General features: G+C 41.7%; 3 protein-coding genes across 6 annotated transcripts; 2 read left to right on the top strand and 1 right to left on the bottom strand.

Moving 5' to 3' along the window:
* Positions 1 to 1106: 1106 nt before the first annotated feature.
* LOC115681049 (caffeic acid 3-O-methyltransferase-like) lies at positions 1107 to 3804 on the top strand. Its single transcript, XM_030604910.2, has 4 exons — positions 1107 to 1639; positions 1957 to 2267; positions 2386 to 2450; positions 3329 to 3804. Exons 1-4 carry the CDS (start codon positions 1242 to 1244, stop codon positions 3629 to 3631), a joined length of 1077 nt encoding a protein of 358 aa, XP_030460770.1. The 5' UTR covers positions 1107 to 1241; the 3' UTR covers positions 3632 to 3804.
* A 1225-nt stretch (positions 3805 to 5029) lies between these two features.
* Positions 5030 to 11179, bottom strand: LOC115681007 (uncharacterized). 4 transcript variants are annotated; one of them, XM_056309487.1, is made up of 4 exons: positions 10694 to 11179; positions 8744 to 9823; positions 5807 to 6674; positions 5030 to 5559 (listed from the first exon to the last, which is right to left on the bottom strand). In XM_056309487.1, exons 2-4 carry the CDS (start codon positions 9707 to 9709, stop codon positions 5504 to 5506), a joined length of 1890 nt encoding a protein of 629 aa, XP_056165462.1. In that variant the 5' UTR covers positions 9710 to 9823; positions 10694 to 11179; the 3' UTR covers positions 5030 to 5503. The 4 variants fall into 4 exon arrangements, with proteins under 4 accessions (XP_056165462.1, XP_056165463.1, XP_030460711.1 ...); XM_056309488.1 differs by having other exon boundaries at positions 8744 to 9803; XM_030604851.2 differs by having other exon boundaries at positions 8744 to 9778.
* A 1011-nt stretch (positions 11180 to 12190) lies between these two features.
* Positions 12191 to 14801, top strand: LOC115680918 (pentatricopeptide repeat-containing protein At3g12770-like). The gene has a single exon (XM_030604757.2). It carries the CDS (start codon positions 12319 to 12321, stop codon positions 14758 to 14760), a length of 2442 nt encoding a protein of 813 aa, XP_030460617.1. The 5' UTR covers positions 12191 to 12318; the 3' UTR covers positions 14761 to 14801.
* Positions 14802 to 20232: the final 5431 nt, after the last annotated feature.

Here is a 20232-nt window from a genome sequence, read left to right as displayed (position 1 = left end):
GCAAGAGGCAACAGGTGTCGAGTGGCGGCGAGAGGCAACTGGCGGGTGGAGGAGGGTAGGCGGTGAAGGACCGTGGGTGGTGGCAAGAGGCGACGGGTGTCGAACGGCAGCGGAGGACGGCAATGGGAGGCGGCCGGCGTTGGGTAGCAGCAAATGAAGTTGGCAGGCAACGGAGGATAGCGGCGAGAGGTGGGCGGCCGATTAGTAGAAAGGACGAGTGATGAGAAAAGTTTTTATTTCTCATTTCTGTTTCAGAAATATAAAAGTGGAAAGTTTTTACTTCTGATTTTTGTTTCAAACCTATTTCTAGAGTAAAAATTTATTCCATAAATAGAAAAATGAAATTGCGTTACCAAACGGACTTTTGTTCCAAATCTGTTCCCGGAAATAGAAATATAAAAAAAAATAGAGAAACAAAATGGTTATTATGTGCGCCTAAATTTCTTGAATGTGTACCGAATATAATGTGTGCTTTTTGTGATGGGTTTAATGAAGCCATTCGGTTTTGGGCCACCTCGCCGGCCAAAGGAAGAAGGGAAGAAAAAAAATTAAAAAAAATCGAAAAAATATTAAAATATTATTAAAAATCATCCACGTTAGCATCGCCTGCAACACGTAGGACGGCCGACGTCCATGTTAGCATTTTTCGGCTCAAATTGATCGGATGGATTCAATTGGCACAAACGCAAAAAATTTAAGACTTAATTAATAAAAAAAAATATTTATAATTGAATTGGGAGAATAATTTTAGGGATTTTTGATAAGCGCCCCTCTTCATTGCGAGATCAGTTCCTCAATCAGGTCAAATCACTGATCCTTGTGAACCGCGCCCCCCGCCCCCCTCCCCCCCCCTTCCTTCCTCTCGGTCGGTCGTCCCCCATCTACATATTTTTAGGGTTCAGAACTAGGGGGCACATCATGAATGCTTCTTGTAGAGAAAGGACCAGTTTCTTGATCCTTTTTCTTTCAGAGTAATTAACCTACGTGAACAAAAGGTGATAGTAAGATGTACCCTGAATACCGGATCCGTTAACGGTTGGGCTTTGTTGAGACATTCGTAGAGACATTCGAGCCCGACACGGAGGATGGTTGTCCTCTGCCATGAACCTCCCTAGACTCGTGAAGAACACTATATAAAGGGGCAGCTCCTCATGTTTACCAACCATCCACAAACCAACTTTTTAAATCCCTCATTTCCTTAAACCCCATCTTTGATCTCTCAGCACAGTGCAAAAGCTAGCATGGATCCTCGCCAAACCCAATCGATCACGACACCCGCCGAGGACGAGGAGCTCGTGGCTGCCTTCGAGACGTGCATCATCACGTCCGTCCCCATGGTGTTGACATCTGCCATCGAGCTCGGGATCATCGACTTGCTAGCCCGGGAAGGCGGGGCCTCCGCCCGGCTCTCGCCATCCCAGATCGTGGCCTGCCTCGGGATTTCCAACCCGGAGGCCCCACGCACCATTGACCGCATGCTGCGGCTCCTCGCGAGCTTCTCCTACTTGTCGTGCACCCTCGACGGTGATCAGAGGCTGTACGGCATCGGGCCAAAGGGCAAGTACTTTGTGAGCAGCGAAGCCGGTTCTTTCGCGCCCTTGCTGCGATTCCTCCAACATAAGACAGTCATCGATGGCTGGTTTGTGCTCATTCTTTCTTTCGTCAAAGTTTGTAACTCGCTATAACTTAGCACGTATCACAAATTAAAGTATCGCATTTTCGAGTTAAAAAACCACACTGATTACATAAGTATAAGTTTTCTTCACTTCTTCAAGAAGATGATCAATTAGGAATCATTCAACATTATAAGCATCGCTACCATGGTTCTTTATCTCGGTTCGTTCATCGGACACCAGCTGCACCTTAGCCATATATACTCATTTACAGTTCACATAATTTAGTACTTTCAAAACAACCTCGCTTGTCAAATACATTTCTACACTTATTGTTGTGCAGGTATGGGCTGCAAGAAGCAGTTAAAAATGGAGGAAGCCCCTTCCAGAATGCAAATCAGATGAGCATCTTCGATTGCGCTGTGAAGGACCCGGCGTTCAGCGCGCTCTTGAACAACGGGATGAAAGGCCCGACCCCCCTATTCATGAACAAGATCCTCGAGTCGTACCGCGGGTTCGAGGGCGCGAAGACGGTCGTCGACGTGGGCGGCGGCGTCGGCGAGAGCCTCCGGCTCATATTGAACAAGTTCCCAAATCTCAGGGGCATTAACTATGATCTGCCTCATGTGGTCAAGGATGCACCCACCCATCCTCGTAAAATCTCTCTCTCTTTCATTTTTATTTTCGTCTAGAGAGTGAAAAATAATATTGATATATGATTTTCTCCTTCCAAAGGCATGTAGATATAATGCAATTTTTTATTCTTTAACAGGTATGGAACATGTTGGAGGAGACTTGTCAAAGTTTATTCCAAAGGCAGACATCCTCTTCATGAAGGTTATCCTCAAATTCTTCCCACCCTCGTAATTTGCACAACCTGTCTTAGATTGAGGAGATACCATGGACGTATTTTCTTCATGCAAGTTTAGTGATAATTTGTCATCACTACCTAATGTTAGAGAAATCTCCTATGCAAACTCCGTACCAGATGTGTATGGATACGGTAAAGATGTTTTTAAATAAGATAGGGTTGGTATTTCACAAAAAATATGAAGAATCAAAATCTCGGATCCAAATTAGAAAAGGCGGCACTCAATTCCGGGGGTGGAGCACCCAGTTTTATTTCCGAAAAGAGGTGTCTATAAAATATGAAAAACATATACCACTTTTGATCTAATTTTTACTTACATACCTCTATTTTCGCAAATACTATTCACGTACCATTAAGCAAGACCTCTAGTTGAAAGACTAAATCACCCTTTCTTGCAAACTCATTTTAGTTTATTGTTTAAGATTTGGGTGATTTGGTTTTTAGTTGGTTTTGAGTGTTTTAAGTGGGTGCGAGAATTTATGATTTGGACATGGACATTTTTTTAAAAGAAAGTAAACCATTTCCGCAATTTGGGACATAAGGATAAAATTGATGTAACAATACATAGTGGTCTCCAAAGTTAAAATTCATGTTTGGATTTGATATTTTAAAAAATAAAGGTATGTATGTACTCATTTGATGAAAAGCTAGATATGTTTTTGGTATTTTTCGTAGAATTCTGCTAATTTTTAAACTCAGATTTCTTGTTAGGATTGGATGGTGATGGACATGTCGTTGTTCACAATGCATTTACACTCATCTTTTTTGTGATGATTATTGTACATCTATTCTTTCATGTTTAGACCCACCATATATTGGGTTGTTGAATTTTGTTCTTGCGCAGTGGCTTTTCCATGGTCGACCCGACGATTTCTGCAAGAAGCTACTCAAGAACTGTCATGATGCGTTGCCACCAAACGGCAAGGTGGTCATCATAGACCCGATCCTTCCCGATAATCCTGAGACCGACATCGTGTCAAGGAACACGTTCACCTCCGACATGATCATGCTAGGCGCAAGCCCCGGAGGGGTCGACCGGACAAGGAAAGAGCTGGAGGTGCTTGCACTGTCAGCCGGATTTGATAAGCCGAGAGTCCCGTGCCGAGCTTACAACATGTGGGTGGTGGAGCTTCACAAAAAGAAGTAATAGCTCTCGAGTCGCTCTCGAGGCGCCGATCATAATTGCTTAATTTTTAGATTTCTCATGCGCAGAAAAAGAACAAAAAAGACGAGTGACCCAGAAAATAAAAGCAATCTTCTCGTGAAGAACAGTGTGGTACTATCCTTGAAATTCAATAAAACAGAGTGATCGTTCGTGTCTCCATGAGTGCTTCCTCGTTTCCTTTTCATTTTCATCCATTGATTTGCGGCATCATAATATGATACAAGGGCGAGAAAAGACGAAGTGAAGTGAAGGCGGTAGCTTTCGATGACATTTACAAATGGTCGGACACCAAAGAAAGAGCGAGAGAGATCGAAAAATATGAACCACGAATGACGTATCAACGACATTAAATTGCTCTACTCGTTGAAAACAGAGTTAAAGACAGATAGAGAAGCTACTTCCTTATGCTCTTGAACGAAATCTAGGAGGAAAATAGCTCATCACGGGTGTTGTGTGATTACAAAGAGTGCAAAATTTACTCGTTCGATCAATGGATATAGGGGGAAAAAAAAAGCTTTTTATGCTTTGAAAAGGATGAATGGAAGAGCAAATGATCTTCGAATTGGATTACTTAACATCCGAAATTGTGTCTACCACAGGGACGATAAAGCCGATGAGTCATATAATGAAAGCTTGGGGAAAGAATAATCGAGCACGGGTTAAGGCAAGAAACACGTATCGGAAAACAAATATTTGTTTGCCAAGAGGGCCTTCGGGTGCTCTAAAATAAAGAGATGTCAATGAAGAATAGGGAATGACGTACGCTGTATGACTTAGATCAAACAAAATCTAGAAAGTAAAATATCAAGGGGCAACGACAGACTAAAAAGACGCGAAGAAGACGTTAAGGATAGATATAGAGCAATATGAACTTACGAAAGACATTGTAAGGAGGTAACATGCAAAGACCTGGGACTAATCGAAGTGAGAGTGTAGACAGCAAGCATGCATTAGCTACATAAAGCACAGATGATGACCAATCAATCCTTTTGAAGAAAGGGAGCGAGGAAATACTGTTAAATTCTATATATGCGAGAAGTACAAGAAGGCGTTGAGCTTTTGTTATTCTTCATTCTCTTATAGACATTAGGACCAACGAGTTCGGTTTGAATAAATAAAAAAAATCACTGAACTGAACGCAAGTAAACCGGACCAGGAACACTCCAAACTACATTATGTCAGGGAATGAAATCTTCTCATTAGCTCTTTCTCAATTCTTGAATTCTTGCCTTGTTATTATGCATGTAAGCTAAATGCGTTGCTGGACAGACTTTGCAAAGATCAGTAATACAGCAACCGGAATAGGCAACAAGAAGTGGCAATAAGCTTTCCAAAAAAACAAAGTAAGACAGGAAAGGGAAATGCTAACCAGACAGGAACTTGATAATGAGAATTATATCAAACTTCGCAAACTCATTGTCCAAAGCACAAGAACCCTGATGATCATATATGCACACAAGCCTCTCAAATCACCTCCAGAAAGGAAGTAAAATGAGTACCACAAAGAAAGCCAAAAGAAGACTCGTTTATGCACACAAGCCTCTCATATCACCTCCAGAAAGGAAGTAATTGAGCAACACAAAGAAAGCCAAAAGAAGACTCGTTTACCAAAAACTTCAAAAATACTTTTTACACTTGAAAAATAGCAAAAAATTCTATTGGGAGAGAGGCCACAGATCACATTCTTTCAAGAGCAATACCTGAAAATTTTCCAAACTGCTTCTCCTGATGATGATTGGATGGGTTTGCAGGGGACTGCCAAGGAAAAAACACTGGAACCGAACACTCTTACACAGACTAATGCAGCATTAGGCACAGCTTCAACTCCATTAAAGTCTCCATTCAACCACAATTTCACGGTTCATCTTCCAGAAGCAGCAAATTTTTTCCACGCTTGATGTCTGTGCAATCTTACAAGTTCAATACACATTAAGAGTTCAGCTGATACATGGACATTCCACAATAAGCTAGAAGCCGAGAGGAAAGAAACTAACATTTATTTCAAAATCAAAGGACACACACATGAAAAAGGCAAATAAATGGAAAATAAGTGGAAAGAAAGAAGTCGTCTTTTGTCTATGTGTCCGGTGAAGAAGAAAAAGGCTGTATGAAATTGAACGCCTAGAGGGTATTAAGTGATGAACCTTCGACGAGTACCTTTTTTCAAAGCTTTTTCTTTTTGTTCATCCTCATTCTTCCATTCGCTCTCGTTCTCGTCATCTTCATCCATTTCATCTCTTCCATCATCTGCAATATCACTTTCACTGGCTGTCTCCCATTCAGAATCATCAGATTCTTGACCGTAGATGGCATGGGAATCACCCTCACCACGGACACCTCCATGTTTAGTTGCTGCTTCCCTAAATAACCAAGCTGCACGCATCTGCTTCTTGACCAATCTCTCAGCATAGTCAGGAACCTTATTTTGCCTCAATGACAGATCTGGATCATTAGACTGAGAGCACTCATTTATGAACAAAATTGCATCTAATAAGCTTTCTTTAGCTAAGCCAAGCATGTCATAAGCTTGCGCTCTCCTCCAGAGACTTTTAGCATGACGATTAAGAGGGGTGTGAAGGCCAAGTGCACGTGTCGCATCACTTATGGCAGCTAAAGGTTGTTGCAACAGAAGATAACATTGCGCTCGGTTACTGTAAAGGACTGCTCTCTCTCTTTTAGACCTCATTGGACATAGTGCCAATGCTTCTGAGTACTTTGAAGCTGCTCCAGCTATATCCCCTGATGAGAACAGTGAATTTCCTTCAAGCTTAACCACCAGACTGGCAGCTTGCTTAATATGGAGATCCTCTTTAGGCATATTTTTCTCCCATTTCAGTCTCTGTCGGGAACTTAAGAGATCATCAATGTGTTCCTTTGTGCGACTGTTGAGAGAATTGGGACCTGTGGCTTGCAATTGGATACATTCCTCAAGAACATTGACGATTGAATCTCCAAGTTTTTTGTGATCACCAAGAGCAGTAATTTCTGAAAGATCTACTAGTGCAGGTACTGCTTCGTCAACCGCCTACAGAACAGATCAGAAGAATTTAACTACAGAACTTAAACAGGCATTCATAGATAAAACATTTCTGGCGAATCCTGCATTCGGATAAATTCATATAGGACAAGAAGCAGAGTCTGATCAAGATATATAAATCTGCCACTAAAATTAAACATCATGCATGTCAGAAATTTTTTAAAACATGTCATACCAATGACTTATTGACTTTTTGAGCCTCAATAGAGAGAGAGAGAGAGAGAGCAAAACAAGGCTGAAAAAAGCTAGGAATAGAGGGAATATCTAAAAGCCGACTCAATTTCTATTTGAGTTAATTCTCAGAGAATTGATGAATGCAGTCAGCTTTTGAGGTCATATATCTTCCACCTCAATCCATACATCTGAGGGTCGAACTATTTACTTCACATAAAAAAGAAGAGGGGTAATTTCATATGAACAGAAAAAGAGAGAGGCTTATTGTCAAATTGATCTTACAAAGTGCATGATTGGATAGCTCATTCAGACGAAAGAATTCCTTTCTATTACACATCTCGAATGTGAGTTCATATCATTACAAGGGCACAGAACAAGGATCTACAATTGCAAATTATAGTTTCTGATAAGGCAGAAGCCTGCCCTAACTTACCAACTTATGGCTTTTAGTACATAGAATTGTACTGAATTTTTTTTAAATAACTTTAAATATACATGACTATATGTTTTTGAGGATTTGAAGTATTCAACATTAGAACTATTGGCAACAAATCTAAGTTTGTAAAATAAAAGTCAAATCTCAAAGGTCAAAAGTTACAGGGAAGGTAAAAAACTGAAGCCAAAAATTAACAACAGCTCCCAAAGACAGTCTGTGAAATGAGCTCTAGTCTATAATGGGAGTTATCGGTTGTCTTTTAATAAGCCAAAGTGTGAGGTTCAACCTCCCTCAAACAGGCATACTTCTTCCAAATACCAACTGTTGAAGTATTATCCCACATCGATTGACAACGGATCGTAAATGCTCTTTATATTCATGTGGTCTCCTCCACCTATCAGCTTAAGCTTTTGGGTTGGACTTTCTAACATGGTATCAGAGCTAGTATTATCCCTTTCGCGAATGAGCGTAGTCAAAATGTCACATGCCGGATTGACAACGGGTCCTAAATATTTCTTTTATACACCCAAAAGTGATTGAATTTAATTGAAACTATATTTCACATAACTACAAGAAGCACAAGGTAAACTTTATCTGTATATAAAATAGTCATTCTGATCAACTTTCTGTTAACATGATTATTCTGTCAAACAGAGCTAACATGTCTCATTTTTCCAATGCATATTCCTGTATGACAGTATAAAAATTTTCAAAATTGAGTCTTCACTGTAAACTGGTTTATACCAAATAATTCTCAAAATTTAAAGACATCCCCTCAGTTCAAAGACAATGTTCAGCTTATTGCTCTATAAATCAGTTCAAGATCACAGTTCACTACATGCCTCTTCCTAGTGGACAAGACCCCAAGAAATGAATGTATTTGTTCCCAAAATGGTAAAAGGAAAAGCATGCAGTTTTGAGATTTTTTGAGTCTAAGGTGTTTTTCTGCTGTCCCACAAGCAGCACACAAGAGAAAGCCAGAGCACAATAGGAGACTTTCAGGTCCCAAGCATCACAAAGGCTCGAAGAATAAATGCAAGTTGAGAAAATACAAATGATCTCATAGTTGGACCAGTTAAGTCGAATTGTTGTGTGTTACCTTGCAAACATATTTTCATATTTATGACTAACATGCTTCACGAATAGTTTGTCTTACAGAATAGGGACCATGTGACTTTAAATGTTGCTTAATTCAATTTTCCTATAAGAAGACTGCCCATAGGGTGATTCGTTAAAGAAATTCCATCATAAGTGAAGATGATAAATCTGACAATACAACAATAATTCACAAATCGTCACAATCACAAAAGAAATAAAGATCTTAACGTGGTAACCTCTTTGAGCATGAAAGAGGATAGGCAATTGAGATGATTAAGTACATGATGTCTGAAAAGATGAAGATACAAATAATCATGTTTATTGAGCTTACAAAAAATGAAAACATTACCTTGTGGGAAGTATTTGGGTCTTGGAGCAACCAGAGAAGACAGTCAATAGCCATGTATTGCCAATCATCTGATGAACGAGCAATATTACACAATGCTTCAACTATACCAGGACAACTAGCAACAGCTCCCCGACCAATCTTATGATGACAAATAGTTCTCAGCAAACCAATTCCAGCAGGGGAGTTCTCATTAACAAGTCCACCCCACATTCCAGGTAATTTCACCAAGAACTCTGGCTTACATATGGCAGGAAGAAATTCAGGCTTAAAAGCAAAACAATTTATGAGCTGAAGAGCCCAGCACTGCAGCTGACTAGCCCATTCCTCTGCTTTTCTAGATTCCATCTCAACACCGCCCATGCCACGGGTGAGGAGGTCGCAGTGATAGCTAAGTCTTCTGTCGATATCCTGATAAAAATGAGAATAAACTATCTCTAAAGAACTCATCGCTAGCTGAATGGAGAGCTCGAGGATTTCACTGTGACTAGCAACTGTTGGGAAAGTGCTGGCATATGTAGCCAAGTGTCCCAGTGCTCGCAATGCCACCCGCTGCTCAACCCAAGTCAATCTACCACTTAAAAGCTCTATTAGAGGTGGGATCACCCCAGCATGTACAGCTCTCTCAGCAAATTCTTCCATGTTCATGGTGTACGATCCAATTATATGAGCTGCATAATAAGGGATGTAAATATTTTGGTCGTGCGAAAGCCAGCGGCGATTCCTAAGACCCTTCCATATAAGGGCAGCCATGCACTCGAAAATTCCCAATTCGATAAACTCAGGGTCATTAGGATGAGCCATTGCAGTGTTCCAAAGGCCACTAATAGGTAGGACCTGCCCATTGTCATCTTGTGAAGGCAGTTCTCTAAAGAATTTCAGAATGCTTGCTCTACGTTTGCTTGGGTTTCCCTCCTTCATGACGCAAAAGAAGCATCCGGGATACGGACAATCCGTAGTTTTGTCCATGTTTGCATCACAAGTTATTAAGTAGGCAGCATTTGGTCACTCCACGTTCACCAAGAAAACCATATATCACTGCATTACGGAGACATAGTTTAACCTTAAGCCAGACACGTATGCCTTCAGAAAACAAGCAATTTGAGATAAAAGGACTTTTTAAGTTTACTGCCTTGTTCAGTAATATGGGATGTGATATAAGAACCCGTAACCAACTTTGCTTTGATTATTTAATTGAAATTGTAATTAGCAGATAGTAGTTGAATAAGAACATTTCAGTACAAACCCACTAAAGCAATCCCATCCCCTCCACCATCCATTCCTAACAAAAAAAGAATAAACAATTCTCCCACAGGCTTCTATATCTGTGGTACAATGACCTCAAGTCCAACAGTAAAAATAGTTACAAGCTACAGTCAAAAGCACCCATCTACATCTCAACCCATCGAAAAACTCCACAAGGAGTTGGCCAGTTGTTATAGTGCACCATCGGCACAAATATCTTCTCTCAGGAGAAAAAGAACATTGGCACAAATAAACCAAATGAGGCATCAAACGATGAAGAAAATGTTACCAGTAAAAGCAAAGGGAAAAGGTCAACTAGCATGATTTCGACTTCATGAGCTCACGACAGCTCCCAATTTCAGATCATCTTTCACAATTTAAGCATTTACTTGAAACATACCTGACTCAGCCGGTCCCATTTATACACTAGAGTAATCCAAAAATTCAAACTTGCATCACAGAACAGTTGATTTCCATGCTCGAGAACATGACCCACATAATTTGTGCCCGAAATCTATATAATCGCCGCAGAAGAGAACCGATTCGAACAAATCAATGCCCAAGATTCCAAAAACAAAAAAATAAAAATTCTAAATGGAGACCAGCCGAGAGAAACTAAACACCAGCATCCAAAAAAGAACCCCAACGCATCAGAAAAGAACAAAACAACCGAAGGTAAAAATGGGAAAGCAGCGATTTTTAACGTACCAGCCCAAGCTGGACGAAACGTTGTCAAAACCCCAAGAACCCGACGAGCTGTCGCAAAAGGAAAAATTCAAGAAAATGGGACCGACCCTCCTCCGGCGGCGATCCAGACACAGCCAAAGCCAAGCCGCCGAGGCGTCGAGCGAGTGTTCTTGCTTCCCAGAAGCCGGCAGAGACACGGGGGAACTAGCAGGACCACCGGAAGCCGAAAATGGTCCCCCACCCAGAAATCAGATCGCCGTGATCTCGATGTGCTCGCAAGATGGGAAAGAGCTTCGAAGTGGGAGAGTGTAGACTCACTCGCTACTGGGTCTGCGAGAGAGAGAGAGAGAGAGAGAGAGAGGGGTGTGAAGAGGGAAGTGAGATGCGGCAAGGAGGAGCGGGGTGGGGGTGTGTGAAAGGGAAGGGGAGATGCGGCAAGGGCTCCTCCTCCTCCTCCTCCTTTTGAAAGAACGAAGCTGAGTCCGACACTGACCAAAGGGGCGTGGGGGCGCACACAACGGTTACTACACGACCGTCCCTTTTGTCGGGATGCGCACCCGCGGTCATGGGACGGTCCAACAGGGCCATTCCGTCGCCGGCGGCTATTACAATTAGCGGCCGCCGGTGGGTTGGAGTCTGGGTCGGAGTCGGGTCGGGTTTCAAAATTGAGCATGAATTTTTGTCCAATCCTGCCATTCATAAGACATTTGTGGACAAAATTTTTTTTATCAGGTTTAACTCAATATATGTCGTTGTCCAAACTTATCCAAAAAATCTCAAATGGGTCAAACTTGGACGGGCCCGTTAGACGCCGGAGCAAGATCGGGTTTAATTCTAATATCTCTAGAAAATTTGTGAGTTTGATTTGCAATAATAGTTTTTTTTCATTTCTAATTTATTCCTAATGAAATAGCAAATCTTTTATCCGAGTAAATCACTCGAATATTTTCTCGATTTTGTCAAAATTATCAAAAATATAATGAATATTAAAATAAAACAAAAAATCGTTTTAAAAAAATGGAACTTCGAGAGAGAAAAAACAAGATCAGGCCTAAATCGCATGTCCCAGGCCAAATCCGACTTGGGGTTAGTGATCTTTGGCCGGGCCAAGCATCAGCAAGGATCGCACAAACCCTACGATTGATGGCACGGGTGGCGCGACCCAATGGGTTGGCGACCCGAGCCAGGCGACCCCAGCTAGGTGATGCCTAGGGTCATTTGGCCTGGTTGTGCAACCCCAACTAGATCGGGACCCTACCGGCACCACTTCCGGTTGCCTCCCATGTCTTCTCTCTTTTCTCTTTCTTCAGCATTGACGTCGACGCTCATGTGTTAATTCATGTCAATAATTATGTTTTAATTTTAATGGAAGAAAGAAAAAACATGTACTTTAAAGATTCAATTGCAAAAAAAAAGTTCACAACTCTGACTGAACAATTTGATAAAAAAAAATCACAGAAAAAGGAATACAAAACAAAATGTCCATGTCCATGTCTAGTTCTCTGCCGCTCTAATCTCTTCTCTAGAGATGATTTTACACATACAAAAAATCACGCCAATCTTCCAATGACCACCTTGTAGCTGATGGCCTCTCTTCATAGAGCGTTCATGCTATACCCTTCTTCTTCTTCTTCTTCTTCTTCTTCATGCCATCGCCATTGTTTCGAATCTTTCGTCTCCCTCAGAAGACACCCTCCAGAGTTCCCTTCTATTCTGCGTTCTCGTTCCGTTCTCTCTCCCTCGGAGATGCTCCCTCCGGTCGTTTCTCGTCTCTTCTGCGGGAGTTCTCCGAGGACGTCGTCGGAGTCAAGTCCGTCCATGCTCGGATCGTCGTCAACGGCATTTACGGTGAACAGCGTTCGGCTGCTGAACTTGTCAGGGCGTATCGAGATTTGGGTTGCCTGGGATATGCGCGCGGGGTGTTCGATCAAATTCCCCACCCGGAAGCGTCGGTGTGCGCCGCTTTGCTTGTTGGGTATCTGAGATGTGAGCTGTACGGTGAGGCCCTCGCGTTTTTCGAGTTGATGAGGTCCCGTGATTTGGAGATTGATGGCCGAGCTTGCAATTTCGCATTGAAGGCTTGCTCGATGGTGTCTGATTACGAGAGGGGCATGGACATTATAACCATTGCCGTTAACAAGGGAATTCAGAGGAATCAGTTTCTCGCGAGTTCGATGGTAAATTTTCTGATGAAGTTTGGGAAGGTGAAAGAAGCAAGAATGGTTTTTGATGGTCTCCCTGAGAGAGATGTTGTCTGTTGGAATTCAATGATTGGCGGGTATGTGCAGGCAAGACAGTTTAATGATGCCTTCATTTTGTTCTTCGAGATGTGTAAATATGGCGTTAGGCCCAGTCCTGTGACAATGACGAGCATAATTCAAGCCTGCGAGAGAGTTGGGAATTTGGATCTAGGCAAATCGGTTCATGGGTTTGTACTGTGCTTGGAGATGGGTAACGATGTTTTGGTTCTCACATCCCTGGTCAATATGTATGCTAAGTTGGGTGATGTTGTGAATGCTCGTCTAGTTTTTGACAGTATGACAATGAGAAATTTGGTGTCTTGGAATGCCATGATCTCTGGATATGTCCAAAATGGTTTTGTGCATGAAGCTTTTGAACTTTTCTTTCAACTGCTTAAAAATCATTGCAGGTTCGATTCAGGGACTGTGGTCAGCCTTCTCCATGGTTGTGCTTTAACAGCAAATTTTGAAAGTGGAAAGATGCTCCACGGTTTTGTATATAGAGCTGGTCTTGAGTTGGATGTTATTTTGTGCACTGCTCTTGTGGACCTGTACTCAAAATGCGATGCCCTGAATCTGGCCTTGTCAGTCTTTAACAGAACACCTAACAAGAACGTGATAACATGGACAGCAATGCTTGTTGGGTTGGCACAGAATGGGCTTGCCGAGGAAGCCTTGAGACTATTTTCTGATATGCAACAGGAGGGAGTCGCTGCCAATTCCATTACTCTGGTTAGCTTAGTCCATTGCTGTGCCCACTTGGGATCTTTGAAGAAGGGGAAGAGCATCCATGCTCACCTACTACGTAATGGCTATGCTTTGAGTGTTGTGAACATGACGGCACTTATTGATATGTATGCTAAATGCGGAAAGGTTGAATATGCAGATAGAGTAATTCATTATTCACCTGTTCGTGAAAAAGATGTCGTATTATGGAATTCCTTAATAGGTAGTTATGGTATGCATGGCTTTGGGGAGCGAGCTCTTGCTGCCTTTAACCAAATGAAAGAGGAAGGAGTCTCGCCTAACGAAAGCACTTTTATTTCTCTTTTAACTGCTTGCAATCACTCAGGCCTGGTGGAAGAGGGAGTTGCACTATTTCGCAGCATGCAGAAAGACCACAACATTAGACAAAGTGAGAAGCTCTATGCTTGCTTTGTGGACCTTCTTAGTCGAGCAGGCCGTCTTGGGGAAGCAGAGGCTTTGGTTGAAGAAATGCCTTTCAAATCAAGCAGTGCTTCTCTCGAAGCTCTTCTAAATGGATGTCGGACTCACAAGAATGTCAATTTAGGTGTCAAGACTGCAGACAAATTGCTGTGTCTTGGTGCTGCCAATCCGGGTGTTTACGTAGTGCTTTCAAATATATATGCTGTAGCAAGACAATGGGATAAGGTAGATCAGGTTCGACGAATTATGAGGCAATGTGGGTTGAAAAAAACCCCTGGATACAGTTTGATAGAAATTGGTAACCAGTTGCACACATTTTTGGCTGGAGACAGCTCACATCCAAAGCACATGGAGATAGATGAAACCGTGGACAATTTGAAAACTGAAGTTGAGGCTTCTGGTTATGTTCCTGATACTAGTTGTATTATTCGAGATGTAGATGAATCAATGAAGGTTAAGTTGCTTTGGGGTCACAGTGAGAGATTAGCTATTGCATTTGGGCTCTTAAGTACACCAGCCGGAAGCTTGATTCGGATCATCAAGAACTTGCGTGTATGCAACGATTGTCATAATGTAACCAAATACATTTCAAAAATAGTTCAGAGAGAGATTGTTGTACGAGATGCTAATCGTTTTCATCACTTCAAGAACGGGAAATGTTCCTGTAATGACTATTGGTGAATAACCTATTTTGGGATTGTCTTTGGTTCTACCTCACAAAATGGAGACTAACATTATAGGGACACCACATGCTACAGAGAAAATCAATGCCAAGCTTCGTGCTGATGAAGCCCGAACTTGTGGGGATTGTTAAATGTCATGATAATGCCACGCTTCCTAGTGATGGGATGACTACGGGTGCATCTGGGAGAGAAGATAGATGGGCAGATTATTAATGTCAGGAATAATAATGCTAGGTGTGTTAATGTTGACCTACAAATCTGATTTGTAAACTAATGTAGTATATTGCTAAGTGTGAATTTCAGTAAATAGGTCATAATTGATCCAATAAGAGTTTGACACATCAGATTTATTGTTCTGCTCACAAATTTACAATAGAGTCGGGCATCAACTATCCGAGGCCTATGTGACTCGGCAGCATGACTCTCGGGCCCAAAGTCAAAATGATACTAGTTCGAATCCACAGTACATTTGGTCTCAGATGCGTGAGTCCGGTGGATGAAAGTATTCCTCGTGTTAAACTACATAGGATAAGCAACCGGCATGCGACCGACCACGTACAAGTACAACGTTAAAGGGTTTAGACCAGGAGGTCGATTTCTTGGTCAACAGACAACGCGCTCGACAAAAGCAAGTTTCCTCATGATGCCCCGGTCTCGCATAATGTACAGAGCTTGCATTCGAAAGGCATAGAGCACACCAGTGCCCCAACTCCCACCGAGAGAAAGATATATACTACATAGGAATACGGGCATCCATGAGCTAGGCAGAAGCAGAGTAACTAGAGAAAAAAACGACAGCGATCCGAGCAACAGAGTCGCACGCTCGAGGGCTTGGCCAAAGACACTGGGGAGAGAAGAATCAGGAAGGCATCCATTGTTGAGAAGAAAAGCGAGACATCTCGTGAGCAAGCAGACAATGCTGAAGTCCATGGTCATGGGGTGTGTCCTATACGGAGAAGCACTATCCCGCCATACTCTTCAACTGGAGTAAGCTCAGGAAAAGGGGCGTGAAACAGAGGATGCTGGAGTTGATTCTGTCGGAAATAGTCCGTTTGCGCTGGGTCGACCATGAGTTGTAGTAATAATTGTTTCAGTGTCTGATCGATACGAGTGCAACTTTGCTAATACAACTATAGGACCACGCGCATCTGGGTCCGATGATCTTGGAGCGCTTACCATTCAAGACTATTTATATGTGAGTTTACGATTTATATGTGAGAGAAGCGTGTTTTGTGGATAATAAGTCCTAGAGCATTTTTAATAGTGGGTCAATCATTGATGGAGCATTAAGTTTGGGAATAGTTCTTACAAAAATACTTGGATGATCTAAATTCGTGCAAAGCAAAAGCTGGGGTGTGAATATGAGCAGTGTAGAAACAGAGGTGGTCGTACTCTGAAGATGCAACAACCTCGCGGGTCAATGAATCAGGCGAGAAAGGTGGTCTGTCCAAAATAAGTCACCCACCATCCCTGGTTGATCTGGTAACGAAATCAGCTGACACGAAGCTCCAGCGGCCATGGTCGAGCCAGACGAAACTCAAATGGACATGGCTACTGGAATTCACGAAACTCGAGTAGCTATGCCGCAAGCTCAAAGAACCTCCAGCCGCCATGGCCGAGCTCTACAAAGCTCGAGCTGCCATGGCCAGGAGCTGGAAAAAGCTCCAGCTACGGTGGCCACGAGCTTGACAAAGTTCGAGAGGTCATGGTCGATCTCGATGAAGCTTGGGTAGCCATGACTGAGCTGAAGAAGCTCGAGCGTTCAAACGGCCATGGTCACGATCTCAAAGAAGCTCTCGCCTTGAGTGGTCAATGCCCGCGAGTCTGCGTAAACTCCAGCTGCTACGACCAGAGCTCCAAATCTCTCTATCTTGAGTTTTTATTTTGGTGCAACACCACATAAGAAAGTTTTGCAAATCATGATGTCAAATTCAGCAATCCAACTGTCTACTTCAACAAAAATCGACCGGCAATAGAAAAGTATGATGGATTGACTATGGGACATTTTAAAAGGTCTTGCGATAATTTTCGACCAAAAAAAGAACTTAGGGGCCGTTTTGAAGTTTGGACAATAGTATAGAGACTATTGGTACTATTTCACCTAATTCTTACTGTGGCTTGGTCTCTCCCTTATTTGTTGACTCTCTGATTTTTCTTCGGCTGTAGTTGTGATTTTCAGAAAACTATTGACCAAGTTCATTCATGGTCCCGGTATCGTGGATGCTCTGACAAGTACGTTCAGATTCAATTGGATGGAATTATAAAATGGAATACTGCACCCTAGATGGTGAGAGTCCGGAACATAAACGACTGTGTGTGCAGAATATGGATGGGCTTACCAACCTTGATCGTCATGCTATGATTTGTTATGTAGTTCTTGCATTTTCACTAGGGGCCACACATCATGACTTCTTTGTGTCGTCATGTCATCGCGATGTTACTCGAATCGGACTTTCACAATATCATTCCACTCACCATTATATCATGCATACTTGCCACGTCATGCACGACATGTCGTGTCTATGCATATTAAGACTCTCGGGGGTGCTAACCTTCCCCACATGTCACCGGGATGCTTATCTTGCCCATACGTAATTAAATCTCTGGACTTTAGAATCTGGTTTTGTGGCGTTGAGACTAATTGACCATTTCAATTAGCTTGCGAACTTCCTGCCAGCACTTAGGGCTTTCTTTCAGGTTTTCGATTGAGCCCCTAACTTGCCCCATACTTAGGATTAAGGAATGTCCTAGGATCTTAGGTGCTCGGTGACCTCAGGTTGTCGACTTAGGATTTACCAGAGACGCTATAAACCATTTTATCACGACTCATTCATGTTTATCCTATTTATGGGATGTCACTAAATATCGGATAGAATAATATATATCTGATCGTTTTCTCTCCGGGCTTCGTAATTCGAGCTGCCAAAAGCAGGTTTGGTTTTTCACATTCCTAATAGATGCACCTACCTTTTCCCACAGGTGGTCTCTGGAAATGGACGTCTGAGATGAGGACTGAGGAGTGAAAATCAACGAGGAGGGATTCGTTGAGCAAAACAGTGCCCCACCCAAAAGACCATCCATTGGGAAGAAGAGAGACCACCTATGTCCTCGGCTTCCCCTCAACTCCACCTCTCACTTAATCAGCATCACCCAAATTATGTGCTCTCTACTCATTTAGTTCATACAGCCTACAGGATGCATCAGCCAATTTTTACCACATAATTTACCAAAAGACATCGGGGATCAAAACATATATGAAATGCATGCCGTCTTGATTGATTAAGTTAAAGAAAAACAGAGTTCTTTACCGGTAGTGTGAAATTTCTGATATATTGAGATTCCCCGGTCCGTGTTTTAGCTACTATATTCAGTAATGTTGAAGAAGTTCATTTAAATTGGGCTAACAGAAAACATAAAAAAATTTCATTTTTTTATTAAGCAGGATATAAATCTTGCTATAAATTACTTAACTCTTTGTTCGACCGTCATATCATTTTTATAATCAAAAAGAAAGTCAGGGTACGTATCCAATTTTAGGTAGGCACTCATGGACCACCACATATCATAATCCATCCACATTGATTACAAATTTCTTTGTTTTCTTCCAAAGGAGAAAAAAAAAAAAAGAACACATGGGGATCGTTTTCAGTGAAAGGAGTAAAGCATTGACGTGCTGCTTCGGATTGTCCAGATCATTTTCTTTTTTTGGTATGATGTGCTATTAATTGCATCGACATTTTTCAAGCTACTTACCATTAAGCATTGTTAGACTCACTTAGTTAAACAGACAACTTATGTTTGGTAAGAAGTAAAGTTAGCAAATTATGAAACTTAGAAGGAGATAGAAATAAGTAGAAAATTTGGACCTCTTCATTACTTAGCTAGTTCGAAATTAGATGTATGAGTAGGTGCGGAGTTGTGTCTAGGGTATATAACCTTATAGCTAAAGATAAATTCAATCGTTACACACCTGAATCGATCAATAAAGGAATAGGAGGCGGGCAAGGGCCTTTTATTAAAGGGAGCTTGGATAATAGATATGTTTATATGGATATAGATTGATCGACAAATTAATATCTTTTTCTATAAGGAAGTTTGTATCGTAAAAGGTCATGAATCATCATGCAGACTGTTTTATTGAAATTCTAAAAAATATTAATGAACCAAACAAAAAGTTTTAACTACCTATTCACACACACATCTCATGACAAAGCACTCATATCTCATGACCAAGCACAAAAACTGCAATGAAGTTCACGTTAATATTTCAGAAGAAGATTATAATGTGCATCCATAGTGAAAGAAGTGGTGTTCTAGAATCATCTAGGAGACAGGACTATCTTCCTCTTGGGGCTATAAATAGCCATGGAGTGCTCTCACTTGAGTTAGAGTGAAAGAAGTTCTCCTTAGCAATATTTTAGAGAGTGCCTCTAATAAAAAAAATGTGTTTTCTTTAATTGAATTTTTGATATTCTCTTTTCTTAGTTCCGCATCTATGGGCGACATGCAAAGACTTTTGCAAAAACTCACCGATAAACGAATTGACCGGAATTTTATCACGAGCAGTCTTGTATTTGGGTGTCCACTAGCAGCCTAACTTTGGAAAATTTTGTTCATGGGTCAATGAGTAGTGAAACCGTATCTTGAAGATATTCTTGGAAGTGAGTACTTAAAATACCGACCGACTTGAATTTCCCACGTCTACATGCCAATGTCAAATTGGAAGGATCAAACTTGATGGTGTCTGTCTTAGCACTGCCTTGTTAGGTCAAACTCACGAAAAGTCACCATGCCCCCACTTTCTTTGATTGCCAGTCAGGCGATTGATAAACCCTCTTAGAACATCTTGAAGATCGGTCTAGTATACAAGCTTCAGCTTCTTTCTCCAAGGACTCTGGATTTCAAATTTGCCATGTATTTCTCGTAGTGCTTGTCTTCCAAAAATTCTTCCGTGCGTATGTGCTTGGCCACCTTTCAACATCGGTGTGCAATTTGGCATAGCATCATGGTCTCACCGGAGAGATATCAAAAAATAGCACGAGTATCCTCATGGTTTTGGATCGAGAGCAGGCCGGCTAAGAACACATTCTTCATGAACACATGAAGTTTGCCCACTCATGAAAAGAGTATTTTGGCAATTTGTCTTGGAGCTTCAAATACCTCTCAATAGGGTTGGTAGATGAGTCGATCTCTCTAATGCGTATATGACGTTCCCAAGGTCGGATATGGGAAATGAACCATACAGAAAGTAACCCAGTTGAAGCTTGAAGTACACCTTTTTGGTGACGTTGGTATTTGTTCAAAGAAATGATGGTTTCCACTAAAAGCATATTGGAGAAATTTCATTTTAGGCAAGCTTGCCTAGCAGCCGCGTTTTCATGCAGCTTGTACTTTCTCACAAAGAAAATCCACTTAGACTTGAGTTCTTCCTACGAGCGGACATGGAAGATGCGCTCTGAAGATGTTGCCG

This window comes from Syzygium oleosum, unplaced genomic scaffold (assembly GCF_021117445.2).
Source record: "Syzygium oleosum isolate NSW1041296 unplaced genomic scaffold, Sole_v2.1 Sole_v2.03, whole genome shotgun sequence".
NCBI classification, from domain to species: domain Eukaryota; kingdom Viridiplantae; phylum Streptophyta; class Magnoliopsida; order Myrtales; family Myrtaceae; genus Syzygium; species Syzygium oleosum.
This window is presented reverse-complemented; position numbering and strand designations above follow the sequence as displayed.

Excerpts from the sequence above, each read along its gene's own strand:
- LOC115680918 (XM_030604757.2), top strand. The coding sequence starts at position 12,319 with ATGCCATCGCCATTGTTTCGAATCTTTCGTCTCCCTCAGAAGACACCC.
- LOC115681007 (XM_056309487.1), bottom strand. The coding sequence starts at position 9,709 with ATGGACAAAACTACGGATTGTCCGTATCCCGGATGCTTCTTTTGCGTC. Across the intron at positions 6,675-8,743 it reads ACCCAAATACTTCCCACAAG|GCGGTTGACGAAGCAGTACC; the intron begins GTAATGTTTTCA and ends TCTGTTCTGTAG. Across the intron at positions 5,560-5,806 it reads AGAAAAAGCTTTGAAAAAAG|ATTGCACAGACATCAAGCGT; the intron begins GTACTCGTCGAA and ends TGAACTTGTAAG.
- LOC115681049 (XM_030604910.2), top strand. The coding sequence starts at position 1,242 with ATGGATCCTCGCCAAACCCAATCGATCACGACACCCGCCGAGGACGAG. Across the intron at positions 2,268-2,385 it reads GGATGCACCCACCCATCCTC|GTATGGAACATGTTGGAGGA; the intron begins GTAAAATCTCTC and ends ATTCTTTAACAG. Across the intron at positions 2,451-3,328 it reads CAGACATCCTCTTCATGAAG|TGGCTTTTCCATGGTCGACC; the intron begins GTTATCCTCAAA and ends GTTCTTGCGCAG.